The 16,262-nt window shown below is 52.0% G+C and overlaps 1 protein-coding gene and 1 pseudogene across 1 annotated transcript; both read right to left on the bottom strand.

Moving 5' to 3' along the window:
* Nucleotides 1–634: 634 nt before the first annotated feature.
* Nucleotides 635–3,434, bottom strand: LOC137847505 (very low-density lipoprotein receptor pseudogene; annotated as a pseudogene).
* A 1,671-nt stretch (nt 3,435–5,105) lies between these two features.
* LOC137847504 (ATP-dependent RNA helicase DDX25-like) lies at nt 5,106–14,710 on the bottom strand. Its single transcript, XM_068665771.1, has 4 exons — nt 14,544–14,710; nt 14,310–14,412; nt 6,360–6,487; nt 5,106–5,899 (listed from the first exon to the last, which is right to left on the bottom strand). Exons 1-4 carry the CDS (start codon nt 14,603–14,605, stop codon nt 5,455–5,457), a joined length of 738 nt encoding a protein of 245 aa, XP_068521872.1. The 5' UTR covers nt 14,606–14,710; the 3' UTR covers nt 5,106–5,454.
* Between the last annotated feature and the right edge of the window lie 1,552 nt (nt 14,711–16,262).

Here is a 16,262-nt window from a genome sequence, read left to right as displayed (position 1 = left end):
CTTCCACAAGAGGTAATCTTATAAGAAATGTTTTAAATAGGCAGATATGAAATGTTAAATACAAACACAGTTAAAGAGCTGGCTAAAGAGACAAATGGACTACATACAGACAGGGCAATCTTTTAACTTCCTGAAGTTCGAAGCAGTAACTGGAGAGTTATCAGAGTGAACAGAGAATAAGGGCAGAAGGGAAAATGAAGAATAATGGAAAGTGCTTATGTCCACATTGGCTGTTGAAAATATTACTTAGAAATGGTCATTTTGTCTGGATAAGTGAAAATATATTAAAGAATAGAGAAATTAAATACATATTACGATCGGCAGAAAATAGTGGTAAAGAAGTTACAGGAGGAGATCAAGATTTCTTGATACGCTCCCTGGAAATTCCCATTTTGGCATGATGGATAAACATTGTAATATTATTAAGATGGTTCAATCATTTCAGCTAATGAAGGGGATCCTGTTCTGGGTTAACACCAGACAGCAAAAAAAAAAAACACCATAACAGCTGCTCAGTCACTCCCAGTGGGACAAGGGTGAGAATTGGAAAGGTACAATTGAAGAAGCTCACAGAATCAGAGAACAGTAGAGGTTTGAAGGGACCTCTGGACAGCATATGGTCCAAGCCCCCTGCTCAAGCATAGATCCAGTTGCCCAGGATCATGTTCAGGCTGCTTTTGAATATCTCCAAGGAGAGATATTCACAAAATCTCTGGGCATTCTCTGCCAGTGCTTGGTCACCACCATAGTAAAAACGTGTTGTCTGATGATCAGTGGGAGCTTCCTCTATTTCAGTTTGTGCTCACTGTCTCTTCTCCTATCACTGGACACCAGTGATAAAAGCCTGTTTCCATCCTCTTTGCACTCTTCCATGTAGTATGTCATAGAATCCACAGAATCATAGAATGGCAAGAGTTGGAAAGGACCTTAAAGATCATCTAGTTCCAAACCCCCCACCACGGTCAGGGATGCAACACACTAGATCAGGTTGCTCAAGGCCTCATCTAACCAGGTCTTGAACATCTCCAGGGATGGAGCATCCACAGCTCTTCTGTGCAGCCTGTGCCAATGTCTCAACATCTTCTGAGTGAAGAATTTCCTCCTAACCTCTGATCTAACCTCCCCTCTTTTAGTTTAAAACCATTCCCCTTGTTTCATCACTATCTTGTTGCAGGAAGCACGGTCGAAAGCACGACAGACACACAGCAGAGTCAGATCATGCTCCCTTTTATTGCCCCAATAGCCTAACTTTTATAGTGAACTTAACAGGGGTGATTGTGTCTCACACAAGATTATTGGTCACAAGCACTCAGACAAACAACTGCAAGAAAACAACCCCACCTGCAAGAAAACAACCCCCTTGTGATTAGCAGTCACATAGACCTTGTCCTTGAAGCCAGCTACTGGTAACAATATTTTTCTGAATTCCTCAATTGGGCGATGTGGGAACACTGTCATGGGAACTTCTCATAGTTGCCCTGGTAGCTTGGTTTGCTCAGCTACAGCAAGCCATGGGATTTTCGCTGTTTCAAGAAATCCCTCAACAATTCCCCCTTCTTCTTTTGAGCAAACCAAGCCCGACACAGCAGTTTTACAAGTGACTCTTTAGCTATACTTACAACACACAACGATGATTACCACCACCATAAACCAAATTCTTAATCCCCTTGTGACTAAACCCAGCAACCATCTACACCTTGTTTCAAATAAGTCAGTGAACCATTGATTGAAAGGATTGATACCATACTGAATCTTTCTCATATGCTCTTTCAGGAAAGTAATGGATTTGTGAATTGACTCATTATGATCAGAAAGGTTTAAACAGTACATTCCCTTAAAGTCCTCACACCCATTCCTTTGAGCCAAAAGCAAGATGTCAATAGCAGCTTGATCCTGTAAAAGCAGATGTCGCAGACTATTTTGATCTGGTAAAATCTCCTCAAGTATCTCTGTCGTGGCTTGCCTCTTGGCCCAGCATTCCAATTTTTCTAAGTTGTTACGTGCGGCCGCAGATGCCACTCCAGGCACTGAAATTGCTAATGCCGCTCTAGCTGCAACCCCACACAATTCAACATTATCATTGCAATCCGATGCAAGCAATGCCCATTTATGTCTGGTGATCTCACGCAACTGTAGCAAGCTAGGAGCAAATACAATGAGTTTATCTAAGTAACATGGACATCTGACAGCATTTGCAGGGATACCATGCCAGGCCCCATCCCCACAAATCAGAAGCACATCAGGAGGCAAGGCCAAAGCTGTACAATTGTTCCAAACACTGTAGTTGTTACCCCTTGTCTCCATGCTATAAACTCCTAAACCCTGCTTAGCAGCGTCATTGTAATCACAGGTGTTATTTGTGTTTTTGTACCGGTATGGCCCTTTCCCAGTTCCTGTAGCAGGATTCATCTGATAGCCATGGCTACGTTCACATTTGTAGCCACCTTTCAGGTTGATACAGATTTGATTACAGATACCAGGGTTTTGACATTCATCAATTCCACAGTTTCTCTTTTCTACAAAGTCAAACCCAGCTGGACAGTCACATTCATTTATGTTGCATTCCTTCAGGGGCTCATCACCCCAGTCCTTGCAGTCTCTCTGCTGGTTACATACTTTATTGGTATCTATGCATTCTCCACTTCTGCACTTGAATTTGCCAGGTCCAGAGCACTGAATAACATTGTTACAGTTTGCTTCATCAGTGCCATCCAGACCGTCTCTCACACCACTGCACTGCCTTCTTCCGTGGACACAGTTCCCATCTACACATCTGAACTGGTCTGGCCTGCAGGTCCGAGAAGGGCAGTTAATTTCATCACTTCCATCCTTGCAATCAGGATCTCTGTCACATCGCCACTTCTTGTGGATACATTCACCTGAGATGCACTGCACCTCACTCGCAGAACACTTCACTGGAGGTGCAGGCTGGCTGCCACACTGCTCCAAAGATTCATCCGAGTGGTCGGAGCAGTCAGCATCATCATCACACACCCAGCTGATAGGGATGCAGGTAGAATTCTTGCACTGAAACTCATGAACACCACAGGTAGGAGGTGCACACTCCAGCTCATTGCTACCATCACTGCAGTCATCTTGACCATTGCAGACAAAGCTTTTGGAAATACATTGCCCACTACCGCATGTGAATTCTGCTGCACTACAAGTCACAATGCCACAATTCTCTTCATCTTCTGCACTGTCACAGTCCTTTTCACCATCACATTTCCAGGACACTGGGATACACTGGACTGACTGAGGACCACAGATAATTTCATTTACCTGACATGTTCTCATATGACACAGATCAGCACTCTCATCAGACCCATTTTCACAGTCCGGATCCCCATCACACGGCCATCTATTTGGCACACACTGACCACTGTTGCACACAAAGTCAGATTCAGCACACGTCTTCTTCACACAAGCACTCTCATCACTGCCATCTGAGCAGTCTTCACATTTTGCTCTAGCACTGTCAGCAGCAGTGCACAGGCAGGCGAGGGCGAGCAGCAGGCAGAATGCCCCACAGCGCGGCAGTGCCTGCCGCCGCCCTGCACGTATGTCACTTATACTACTCCTATTACCCGTGCTAGTAGTGTCAGTGGCATCCTCCTGGTACAGTTTCTGTCTTTGTCGTCCCTTACTCTCCCCCTTTTCTTTTTGCCACTGACCATTCACCACAAATGGATGAGACACATGATTACTAGTTAGGAAAGAGAGTGTAACGTCTGCTATACGGCTGCAAGCAGTGCCAGCTGCAACCTTAGAAGCTGTTTGTGAAAGAGCCTGCCGGTGGTCATTTGGCAGTGTAATCCGCGTCTCTGCACTCCTGCCCCGCAATAGAGCTAAATTGTCACTAGTAATCCGTAGAATGTGGCAACCCCACGGAATGTTATCCAGAAACATAGTTATAACACCGATCTGGGGACGAATAGTCTTTTTTGCATTGCAAGATAAACCTCTTATAAAAAGAATGCCAAAGGGAAACAGCACAGCCGCCGCTGCCTCCATGGTTACGTCAGACAGGCTGCAGGGTCCTGATGTCCGCCCCTCTGCTCTGTGCCGACTCGCCACACAGTGAGAGTCGGCTGCCGTTGTCCACTGATGCCTCTGGTCTCCCGTAGCAGCTCGATCTCGGATGTCCCGCATCGCACCGCGATCACGTCAATTTCCCGCGGCCCTCCGCAATTCCACGTTCCGCCGCGAAACCCCGTTTCCCACCGTTTTCCGCGTCTCTCAGCGGGAGTACCGCGTCTCACCGTGAGGCCTGTGTACCGTGTTTCCGGGCCGGTGTCCGGTCTGCTCAAGCGCCGGTCGGATGGGCGCTCCGAAGTCCCGACGGCGTGGCGAGATCGCGGCGCCGCTGGTCCCGGCGCCGCCGGTCCCGGCGCCGCTGGTCTCCTGGTCTACCTGCGTTCGGATGTGCCGGCGCCGCTGGTGTCCCGCTGCGCTGCGATGTTTGCCCCGGCGCCGCTGCGATGTCCGTGCTCGGCTGCGATGTCTGCTCCGGTGCTGCGATGTCCTGCTCCGGTGCGATGTCTGTTCAGGTCCTGTTCAGGTCTCCCGCTGCGATGTCCTGTTCAGGCCCTGTTCAGGTCTCAGCCTGTTCGGGTGCCATATGTTGCAGGAAGCACGGTCGAAAGCACGACAGACACACAGCAGAGTCAGATCATGCTCCATTTTATTGCCCAAATAGCCTAACTTTTATAGAGAACTTAACAGGGGTGGACAGTGTTTCACACAACAATTGGTCACAAGCACTCAGACAAACAACTGCAAGAAAACAACCCCACCTGCAAGAAAACAACCCCCTTGTGATTAGCAGTCACATAGACCTTGTCCTTGAAGCCAGCTACTGGTAACAATATTTTTCTGAATTCCTCAATTGGGCGATGTGGGAACACTGTCATGGGAACTTCTCATAGTTGCCCTGGTAGCTTGGTTTGCTCAGCTACAGCAAGCCATGGGATTTTTGCTGTTTCAAGAAATCCCTCAACACTATCTGGCCAGGCAAAAAGTTTCTCTCATCTGTTTTATAAGCCCACTTTAAGTATTGAGAAGCTGCAATAAGGTCACACCTCTAGATGCATGGGAGAGGCAGGAGGAGCTTTTGCAGCAGCTCTGCTGCTGCTGCTCCTCTCAGTCATTGCCAATCCTTCTCTGCTAAGCTTCCCCTAAATCCCCTGCTCCTTTCAGTTGAGCCCCTGCTGCTTTTTAACAGGCAGAGCCTCAAAAGAAGACCAAAGTGATGCAGGCGAGGAAGAAGCCCTTGTCAGGACACAAAGTGCAAAGGGCAAGGAAACACAGTATGTTTCCTATGCAATGCTCCCTGGGGAAGCCAGGCAAATGGGATCTCAACCGTCACGACAGATGCTGTTAGAACACCTCTTTTAAAGGCTGCACTTGCTGCAAGTCATCGTACCCGTGCTTTCATGCTCAGCTCCAGCCAATCTAATGGCTGTGCCAGAAGGGCTGTCCTTTAAGTGCTGCCCAGGTGCTTCCTATCCCTCCCTTCCTTTTGATGGTCTCAGCAGAAGTACTGAGGCCACGCTGTAAGATGGATCGTTTACATACCACTGACTGCAAGGACACCATCACTCTCTCCTGGCAAACTAGCTGCTTTACCTGGCAGAATATCATAGCCTGCCCAATGGTGATGCTGCCGTAGATGTTGCACAGGGCCTCGTACTTCTCGTCTCTGTTCCTGTACACGAAGTAGTACTGCCTGATATTGCTCAGGGTCAGCTCTTCCTGACGGAGCTTTATTATGATGGGGTTGGAGACAATTAGCATTGCAAAATTCCACACTGTTTCCTTGAAGGTTGCAGAGAAAAGCAGCATTTGGCAGTCCCTAGGTAAAGCCCTAGAGCTGAAAAAGGATTTGCATTTATTAATACTGTGTTTGCAGTATTATTATTCCAAAAGGCATACTACACCCAAAAAGCACCCAATTCGCAGCTGGTCTCATTCTTTGCACCTGCAGACATTGCTCACACACAGCATTTGCACATGGACGGGTCCCCTTGACTTTGGAAAAAGCTTACGTTTCAATAATGGAAAAAGCGAGCCTTTTGTGAATGTGCTTCTATCCAGGCCAGCTTTGGTTGTATTCAGAGGAACAGCAAATGAAACACAGCCACTAAAGACCTATCCCCATCTGAGGTTCAGAGGCATTAAGCCCTATTATGGAGCAAGAACCTGAAGAGTTCCTGCCCGAGGTTTGACTTTCAGTGTCTTGTAACGGGATCGGAGTTACCAACTTCCTGCTTCCTGGGACTGCTGAAAATACTTTGAATGCAACCAATTTGAAATAACGGCAGCAGAAAGCCTTTGAAATTGGTAAACCCACTCCCTACATCATGCCAAAGAGAGCCCGAAGAAGAACCTTTGGCAAGCCTTTAGCAGAGTTCAGCTGTACGGGCCCCTCTTCTAAGGAGAACTTTTTCCACCTCCCTTTCAGGTAGAAGGGATAAACCCAGACCATCTAAAAACAGTTTTCCTTTAAAAAGGAGTAGCTAGCAGCTAGCCACAAGGTGCTCTTCTCCAGCTCCCCAAACATACCAGCTGAGCTGAGCACACAGAGGAGGTAGGAAGGGCTGAGTGTGACGCTCATTTCTCTCACTACCTCTGTCACCAGGAAACTGCAGCTCCTGTCAGCCCGGGCAGTGGGATGCTGATGGTCAACCACTGACCCTGTCTGGCAGAGCAGCCTGCTGCCCAGAAGTCCTCATTAACCTGTACCATGCCCTGAAGAAAGGCTGTTTCAAGCTATTTTGTTTGTGTCGCCTTCAACACAAGGCACTTCAACACCGTATCACAGAATATCCTGAGTTCAAAACGGCCCACAAGGATCATCCAGTATCAGCTCAAAGGAAGTTCTGCAGCGGAGCGGGGGATCGGGCCAGACAGGGTGTCCTGTTTTCAGTTAGAACAGAATTAATTTTCTTCCTAGTAGCTGGTAGGGTGCTATGTTTTGGCTTAGGATGAGAAGAGTGCTGATAACACCCCGATGTTTTAATTGTTGCAGAGCAGTGCTTATACTAAGCCAAGGACGTCTCAGCCTTTTGCTCTGTCCTGCCAACAGGCAGGCTGGGGGTGCAGTAAGAGCTGGGAGGGGACAGACCCAGGACAGGTGACCCAAACTAGCCAAAGGGGTATTCCATCCCATCTGACATCATGCTAAACAATATATAGGGGTGGCTAGCAGGGGGGAGGGGGCCGGACTGCTCAGGGTTAGGCTGGGCATCGGTCAGCAGGTGGTGAGCAATTGCATTGTGCATCACTTGTTTGTACATATTATTAGTAGTAGTACTATTATCATCATTGTTATTATTATTATTGTTGTTGTTATTATTATTGTTGTTATTATTATTTTCCTGTCTTATTAAACTGTCTTTATCTCAACTCACGGGCTTCACTTTCCATTTCTCTCCCCCGTCCCAGAGAGGGAGGGGAAGGGTGAGCGAACGGCTGTGTGGTGTTTAGCTGCCAGCCGGGCTAAACCACGACAGTCTTTTTGGCGCCCAACGTGGGGCTTCTTCAGCACGACCCACCTCCTCCTCTGATGATATCCCAAAGTATTTGCCTTCTGGCCAGTCCATAATCACTTCCAATATTCCTGGGCGACTGGGGTTTCCTATTCAAGCCCGCTGAGTAATCAGTGCAACCCACTTGCTCCATGTAGCATCAGTTGCATGATGCGTAGAAGAGACCCTTCCCTTGAACATCCAGCCTAGTACCGGCAATCGGGGTGCTAGGAGGAGCTGCGCTTCAGTACCGACCACCTCTGAAGCAGATCGAACTCCTTCATATGCTGCCAATATCTCCTTTTCAGTTGGAGTATAGCGGGCCTCAGATCCTCTGTATCCTCGACTCCAAAACCCCAGGGGCTGACCTCGAGTTTCCCCAGGTTCTTTCTGCCAGAGGCTCCAGGTAGGGCCGTTCTCCCCTGGCAGAGAGTCTTCTGCCAAATCTAGGTATAGAGACGACAGAGACGACGACGACGCTGGGCCATCAAGGATTCAGGAGGAGGAAGATGAGGATGCCGAAAAATCAACAGTAACTACCCGAAGCCTAAACGAGCGCGAGCTACGAGATGTGCGAAAAGATTTTGGTCGTTGTATAGGTGAGCAGCTTGTCACCTGGCTGCTCCGGTGCTGGGACTCTGGAGCCAATTGTTTGGAATTAGAAGGCAGGGAAACCAAGCGGCTGGGATCCCTTGCTCGAGACGCCGGCATTGACAAAGCAATTGCAGATGGAGCACAATCCACCAGCCTCTGGAGGCGTCTCCTCTCAGCTGTGAGGGAAAGGTATCCCTTCAAGGAAGAACTTTTATGTCTACCAGGCAAGTGGACCACTGTGGAGAAGGGAATCCAGTACCTGAGGGAATTAGCCGTACGGGAAGTGATTTATGAGGATCCAGACCTCAGACAAACATCCAAAGATCCAGATGAAGTCAGGTGCACACGACCCATGTGGCGGAAGTTTGTACGGAGTGCACCATCATCATATGCCAGCTCATTGGCAATAATGGCCTGGAAAGAGGATGAGGAACCCACAGTGGATGAAGTGGCTAAACAACTCCGGCAGTACGAAGAAAGTCTCTCCTCTTCCTTACAGGCCTGCGTCTCAGCTGTGGAGAAACTTTCCAAAGAGTTCCACCAACTTAAAGAGAATCTATCTTCCTCCCCACCTGAACCAACCAGTGTCCAACGACTGAAAGAGAACACTTGGGAGAAACTTTCTGAAAAGGTTCACCAACTTGAAGAGAGATTATTCTCCTCCGTACCTGTACAAAGCAGTGTCTCAGCTATCAGGAGTAGGCGTTCATCCACACAAGGAAGACAATATGGTGGGTAGTCACCCCGTGCTACCCTGTGGTTTTACTTACGAGACCATGGAGAGGACATGAGAAAATGGGATGGAAAATCTACCGCAACCCTAGAGGCACGGGTACGTGAGTTGCAAAAGAAAACAATCAGGAAAAAGGGATTCTCTGAAAAGTTTGCTGCTCCAACTTCCAGCAGACAGTCCTTCAAACACAGAAACGAAGAAGATTCTGACCAGGATTAGGGGGGCCCTGCCTCCAGCCAGGGGGAGGAAAGGGACAATCGAGTTTATTGGACTGTGTGGATTCGATGGCCTGGCACATCATGCACACAGAAGTATAAGGCTTTAGTAGACAACGGTGCACAATGTACTATAATGCCATCGAGCTAACTGATCTAACTGATTCTGTTCTAACTGAAACCAGGACACAGGGCTAATTTTTCCGGCATCGAGCATACTTGAGGGAGCCGCCAGGACCCGGCAGTCTTCGTGAGGGAGGCTGACGAGGCGAAGGCGGAGCCAGCAGCGCCCCCTCCCCAGCCGTTCAAAAGCTGCCCCTAGGGAGAGTGACCAGGATGGGCAAACAGGGCGTGGCACAGCAGTTAGCACAGGCAGGGCGAGCAGGAAGGGCAGAGCGTTTCCCCCACCCATACGAACACCTCCTTAATGACAGCCATTAGCTAGGTGATAATGGTCTCCACCAGGCACGGTGTGCTCTCCAGGAAGTCGGTACACACCCAGACCGACTACCCGTTAAAAAATGCAGCGGTTCAGGTCACCGGGTGCGGGGAGTGTCTGAGCCTGTTGCTGCCATAGGCGGGAGGCAGAGAAACTGCGTGCGTGAGGTGCGAGCAGCTGGATGACCTGGTCCACATGGTGGCGGAGCTCAAGGAGGAGGTGGAGAGGTTGAGGGATATCAGGGAGTGTGAGAGGGAGATAGACTGGTGGAGTAACTCCCTGCAGGGCCTCAAGGAGAGGTACCGAGGTGAGACACCCCAAATGGGGGTGGACCCCCTGCCCTGTCGCCGTCGGGCAGAGGGAGGGAATCTGGGAGTTGAGGAGGAATGGAAACAGGTCCCTGCTCGACATGGCAGGCGATGCCCTCCCCTTCCGGCCCCACCTTCCCAGGTGCCCTCATGCAACAGGTTTGAGGCCCTGGAGCTCGACAGACCGGTAGCTGAGGAAGAGGTAGCAAGTGTTCCCAGGAGGATGCCTAGGGCGAGGAGGTCGACTCCACGCCTCAGGACTGCCTCCATCAAGAAAGACAGGAGGGTTATTGTTGTTGGAGACTCTCTTCTTAGGGGAACAGAGGGCCCTATTTGTCGGCCTGACCCTACCCGTAGGGAAGTCTGCTGCCTCCCTTGGACCAGGGTCAGGGATGTTGCCAGGAAGCTTCCCAATCTGGTACGCCCCTCTGATTATTATCCTCTTTTGATAGTCCAGGCAGGCAGTGACAACATTGAAGAGAGAAGCCTGAAGGCTATCAAAAGAGACTTTAGGGGGCTGGGACGGTTAGTGGATGGAGCGGGAGTGCAGGTGGTGTTTTCATCCATCCCTACGGTGGCAGGGAGGGGTACAGAGAGGACACGGAAAGCCCACCTGTTAAACACGTGGCTCCGGGGCTGGTGCCAACACAGAAATCTTGGGTTTTTCGACCATGGGGCACTTCACTCAGCACCCGGCCTGATGGCTGCAGACGGGTCCCTATCTTTTAGGGGAAAAAGGGTCCTGGGCCATGAGCTGGCAGGGCTCATTGAGAGGGCTTTAAACTAGGTAAGAAGGGGGATGGGGCTGAAGCAAGGATTGTTGGGGCTGTGCCAGGGGGAACAATGGCAAGGCCAGAGGATAGGGCAATGGCCCAGCTGAAGTGCATCTACACCAATGCACACAGCATGGGTAACAAACAGGAGGAGCTGGAAGCCATCGTGCTGCAGGCAGGCTACGACTTGGTTGCCATCATGGAGACGTGGTGGGACCAGTCTCATGACTGGAGTGCTGCAACGCCTGGCTATAAGCTCTTCAGAAGGGACAGGCAGCACAGAAGGGGTGGTGGTGTGGCTCTCTATATTAGAGAGTCTTTTGATGTTGTAGAACTCGAGGCTAGGAATGACAAGGTCGAGTCCCTTTGGGTTAGGATCAGCAGGGACAACAAGGCTAGTGTCCTGGTCGGGGTCTGCTATAGACCGCCGAACCAGGATGAGGAGACGGATGAGGAGTTCTACAGGCAACTGACAGAAGTTGCAAAATCTTCAGCACTTGTTCTCGTGGGGGACTTCAACTTCCCTGACATATCCTGGAAGCACAACACAGCCCAGAGAAAGCAGTCTAGGAGGTTTCTGGAGAGCGTGGAAGATAGCTTCCTGACGCAGCTGATTAGTGAACCTACCAGGGGTGGTGCCCCGCTAGACCTCCTCTTCACAAACAGAGAAGGACTGGTGGAGGATGTGATTGTTGGGAGCTGTCTTGGGCAGAGTGACCACGAAATGGCGGAGTTCACTATTCTTGGCGAGACTAGGAAGGGGACTAGTAAAACCACTGTATTGGACTTTCGGAGGGCTGACTTTGAGCTGCTCAGGACACTAGTTGGTGGAGTCCCTTGCGAGGCGGTTCTGAAGGGCAGAGGGGTCCAGGAAGGCTGGGCGCTCTTCAAGAGGGAAATCTTAATGGCGTAGGAACGGTCTGTCCCCATGTGCCCAAAGATGAGCCAGCAGGGAAGAAGACCAGCCTGGCTCAACAGAGAATTGTGGCTTGAGCTTAGGAGAAAAAAGAGGGTTTATTATCTTTGGGAAAGTGGAAAGGCCACTAGGGAGGACTATAAGGATGTAGCGAGGCTGTGCAGGGACAAAATTAGGAAGGCCAAAGCTCATCTGGAGCTCAATCTGGCTACTGCCATTAAAGATAACAAAAAACTTTTTTATAAATACATCAACACAAAAAGGAGGACTAAGGAGAATCTCCATCCTTTACTGGATGCGGGGGGAAACTTAGTTACAAAAGATGAGGAAAAGGCGGAGGTTTTAATGCCTTCTTTGTCTCAGTCTTTAGCAGCAATACCGGTTGTTCTCTGGATACCCAGTACCCTGAGCTGGTGGAAGGGGATGGGGAGCAGGATGTGGCCCTCACTATCCGCGAAGAACTGGTTGGTGACCCGGTACGGCACTTGGATGTGCACAAGTTGATGGGGCCGGATGGGATCCACCCAAGGGTACTGAGAGAACTGGCAGAGGTGCTGGCCAAGCCACTATCCATCATTTATCAGCAGTCCTGGCTATCGGGGGAGGTCCCAGTTGACTGGCGGCTAGCAAACGTGATGCGCATCTACAAGAAGGGCCGGAGGGCAGAGCCGGGAAACTACAGGCCTGTCAGTTTGACCTCAGTACCAGGGAAGCTCATGGAGCAGATCCTCTTGGGAGTCATCATGCAGCACTTGCAGGGCAAACAGGCGATCAGGCCCAGTCAGCATGGGTTTATGGAAGGCAGGTCCTGCTTGACGAACCTGATCTCCTTCTATGACAAAGTGACGCGCTGGGTGGACGAGGGAAAGGCTGTGGATGTGGTCTACCTTGACTTCAGCAAGGCTTTTGACACCGTCTCCCACAGCATTCTGCTCAAGAAACTGGCTGCTCTTGACTTGGACTGGCGCACGCTTCATTGGGTTAGAAACTGGCTGGATAGCCGAGCCCAAAGAGTCGTGGTAAATGGAGTCAAGTCCAGTTGGAGGCCAGTCACTAGTGGCGTCCCCCAGGGCTCGGTGCTGGGGCCAGCCCTCTTCAACATCTTCATCAATGATCTGGACGAGGGCATTGAGTGCACCCTCAGTAAGTTTGCAGATGACACCAAGTTAGGTGCGTGTGTCGATCTGCTCGAGGGTAGGAAGGCTCTGCAGGAGGATCTGGATAGGCTGCACCCATGGGCTGAGGTCAACAGCATGAAGTTCAACAAGGCCACGTGCCGGGTCCTGCACCTGGGGCGCAATAACCCCAAGCAGAGCTACAGGCTGGGAGATGAGTGGTTGGAGAGCTGCCAGGCAGAGAAGGACCTGAGAGTGATGGTTGATAGTCGGCTGAATATGAGCCAGCAGTGTGCTCAGGTGGCCAAGAAGGCCAACGGCATCCTGGCTTGTATCAGAAACAGCGTGACCAGCAGGGCTAGGAAGGTGATCATCCCCCCATACTCGGCTCTGGTGAGGCCGCACCTCGAGTACTGTGTTCAGTTTTGGGCCCCTCGCTACAAGAAGGACATCGAGGTGCTTGAGCGGGTCCAGAGAAGGGCGACGAAGCTGGTGAGGGGCCTGGAGAGCAAGTCCTACGAGGAGCGGCTGAAGGAGCTGGGCTTGTTCAGCCTGGAGAAGAGGAGGCTCAGGGGCGACCTTATCGCTCTCTACAGATACCTTAAAGGAGGCTGTAGTGAGGTGGGGGTTGGCCTGTTCTCCCACGTGCCTGGTGACAGGACGAGGGGGAATGGGCTTAAGTTGTGCCAGGGGAGTTTTAGGCTGGATGTTAGGAAGAGCTTCTTTACTGAAAGGGTTGTGAGGCATTGGAACAGGCTGCCCAGGGAGGTGGTGGAGTCACCATCCCTGGAAGTCTTTAAAAAACGTTTAGATGTAGAGCTTAGGGGTATGGTTTAGTGGGGACTGTTAGCGTTAGGTCAGAGGTTGGACTCGATGATCTTGAGGTCTCTTCCAACCTAGAAATTCTGTGATTCTGTACAGCTGAAGGCAGAAAGGACTCAAGGCAACTACTAGGAGAGGTCCCTTTAGAGTGAGCGTGACAGAGCGCTAGAAACGGCTGCCCAGAGAGGCTGTGGAGTCTCCTTCTTTGGAGACATTCTAAACCCACCTGGATGCCATCCTGCACAGTGTGCTCTAGGTGATCCTGATCAGCAGGGGAGTTGGACTAGATGAGCGTCAGAGGGCCCTTCCAACCTCGCCCGTTCTGGGATCCCGTGATTTTTGCTAGGGAAATTTGTTTCCTCAGGCACAGTGCCTTTTGCTTCTGTGCCCAGCTTGCAACTGAGAGTTTAAATTACATAGGATGCTTGAGACTCAAGACTTTTAAGTGCAGCACCCAGCCTGCGTAGGTGATTCTGAACCCAGAGAGGTGCCTTGCCTTCCCAGGAGCTTTTACGGCACCAGAAACTAGCGCAAGTCACAGCAAACAGCTGGAGTCTCTGCACGTGCTTCCCAAAGCTGGCCGGATGCTCCTCAAAGCAGAACGTCAGGATACCTAGGGCCTGGCTAAATCCACTGCTACCAAGTAAAAGTACCTTCCTTTAGCTGGCAGCTTCGTCTGCTTCCAAGCTTTCTATCCAACTTCCCTGCTGCTGGGACGCTACCTGGGTGTTTACCAGCCCACTACAGCGGCCACAGCGGGTAGACCACCGTTGAGACTGGGACAAAACCAGAGCTCTGTCCATGGACAGCGGCTTGAGGGTGCAGCCAAACCTCTGCCGCATGGCCTCTCCCCTTCCTACATTACCTGCAGGTACTTCTCTGCACCATTAACTCTGCTCAACATCGCCAACACAAAAGCTGCCGTTTTCCCTTTCCCTGACTGGCTCTGTGCAATCAGGTTTTGGGGCCTGCAAGGCAAAGGCTGCTTAGCTGAGCACAGAGGCTTGGCATCCCCGCACTGGCACCCCAACACCATGGTGCCGCAGGGGAGCCAAGGCGGTGGTACCGGTCTGCTCACCCGGGCGGCCCCGGTACTCACGGATGGGCCAGCATCATTGGCAGAGCTGTCTCCTGGATCTTGGACGGCCTGTTGAAGCCCATGGCATAGACCCCCTGCAAGAGCTCCTTCTTCCTGTCCAAAAGCACCAAAAGTGACCGTTCCACAAGGAATGGCTAACAGTGCCCAGGGGCAGCTCCAAAGCCCACCTGCCTTGGGGCTGCCGCCTACCCACAGGTGCAGCTCCTCAAAGCTTTTCACCGAGAAGAGAGGCGAGTTGGGGTCCTGCTGCAGGATCTCCACGTGATGGCTGGACTCCACGAGGGACGTGTGGATCAGCTTGTTCAACAGGGAGCTCTCCGCCACGTCCACTAGAGAAGGGGCGGGCTCGTGACAAGCCCCAGTGCCCCTCGGGTCCCCCGTCCCACACACACGGGGCTCTCCAGACATCTGCCCCCACCGCCCCTGCCACCGCCAGCTCTTCGCCGAGCTCTTCTCCTGCGCAACCTACCTCAGGCCCGAGGAACCTGGCTGGACTTCATGGGAGCCTGGCACCCTGCCCCAGCCCACGCCTCTGCTGCCCTCGCCCGCTGCCAAGGCTCCGGGAGCTGCCGCTCCCCCAGCCCGGCCCCGGGGGTGCTGGCCCTGCAGCCTGCACGCAGGCGCCGGGGGACAAGGCCCGGCGGGACCCACCTCTGCCCTCCTCCTCGCTCTCCTCGTCCTCGCTCGTGCAGGTGGGCTCTGCCACGGGACAAGACACACGATGCTCAGCACCTCCCCGCAGCCCCGCCTGGGCCAGCCCCGGCACATGGGGCCCCGAGGGTGGCCGGCCCTCACCCCGCTGCCGACACAGACACAGCTCCCGGCACCGGCCCGCACACCGCTGCCGGCGGCCAGGCGAACCGCACAGCCCGCACAGCCCGCACAGCCCGCGGCGCCGACGGCAGAGGCAGCCCGGGCCAGGGGAGCGCGTGGGGGACGGGCTGCCCGGGGACTGGCTGCCCAACAGGAGGCTGCCCGGGCCCCGCGCCCGCTCCCACCGCTGGTGTCCCTGGGGAGCCGGTGCCAGTGCACGACAGCCCTCTGGGTGAAGAACCTCTTCCAGTCGACTGGTGGCTAGCAACTGGGTCACCCATCTCCAAGAAGGGCCAGAATAAGTTTAATATTGTCTTTTGTAATATTTGTTTGGAATTGGAAATTGTTACAACGAATGTCCGTGTTAGCTTCCTTGACAAAAGTGCATGGCAAGGTATTGAGGGGTACATACCATAAAGACTGGGAAGAAAAATATTTGTATTAAGTAAAAGAATTTACTAGATTTTCCAGAAAAGGGGGGGACTGATATTGTATAAACTCAGGCTCTGCAGTCTATGACTCTGAGAAAGCAGATTTAAGAAAGGAAAGAAAACTGCTGCACATCAGCATCAGTGAGACAGAGGAGTGATAAACAGCCCTGCAGACTCCGAGGTCAGTGCAGCAGGAGGGCAGGAGGTTCTCCAGGCTCACAGCAGCAGTTCCCCTGCAGCCTGTGGAGAGGTCCCTGGTGGAGCAGGCTGTCCCCCTGCAGCCCATGGTGTACCACAGCGGCGCAGAGCTCCATGATGCAGCCAGGGAAGGAGCCCACAATGGATCTGACCTGAAGGAGGCTGTGACCTGTGGAGAACCCCTGCTGGAGCAGACTCCAGGTCAGACCTGAAGCCCGTGGAGAGGAGCCTCTGCAGGAACAGGGGACCTGGGGGGAGCTGCCACCCATGGGGTCCC

Source organism: Anas acuta, chromosome W (genome assembly GCF_963932015.1).
Source record: "Anas acuta chromosome W, bAnaAcu1.1, whole genome shotgun sequence".
Lineage (NCBI taxonomy): Eukaryota > Metazoa > Chordata > Aves > Anseriformes > Anatidae > Anas > Anas acuta.
Note: the sequence above shows the minus strand (reverse complement) of the source record. Positions and strands in the feature narration are given on the sequence as shown.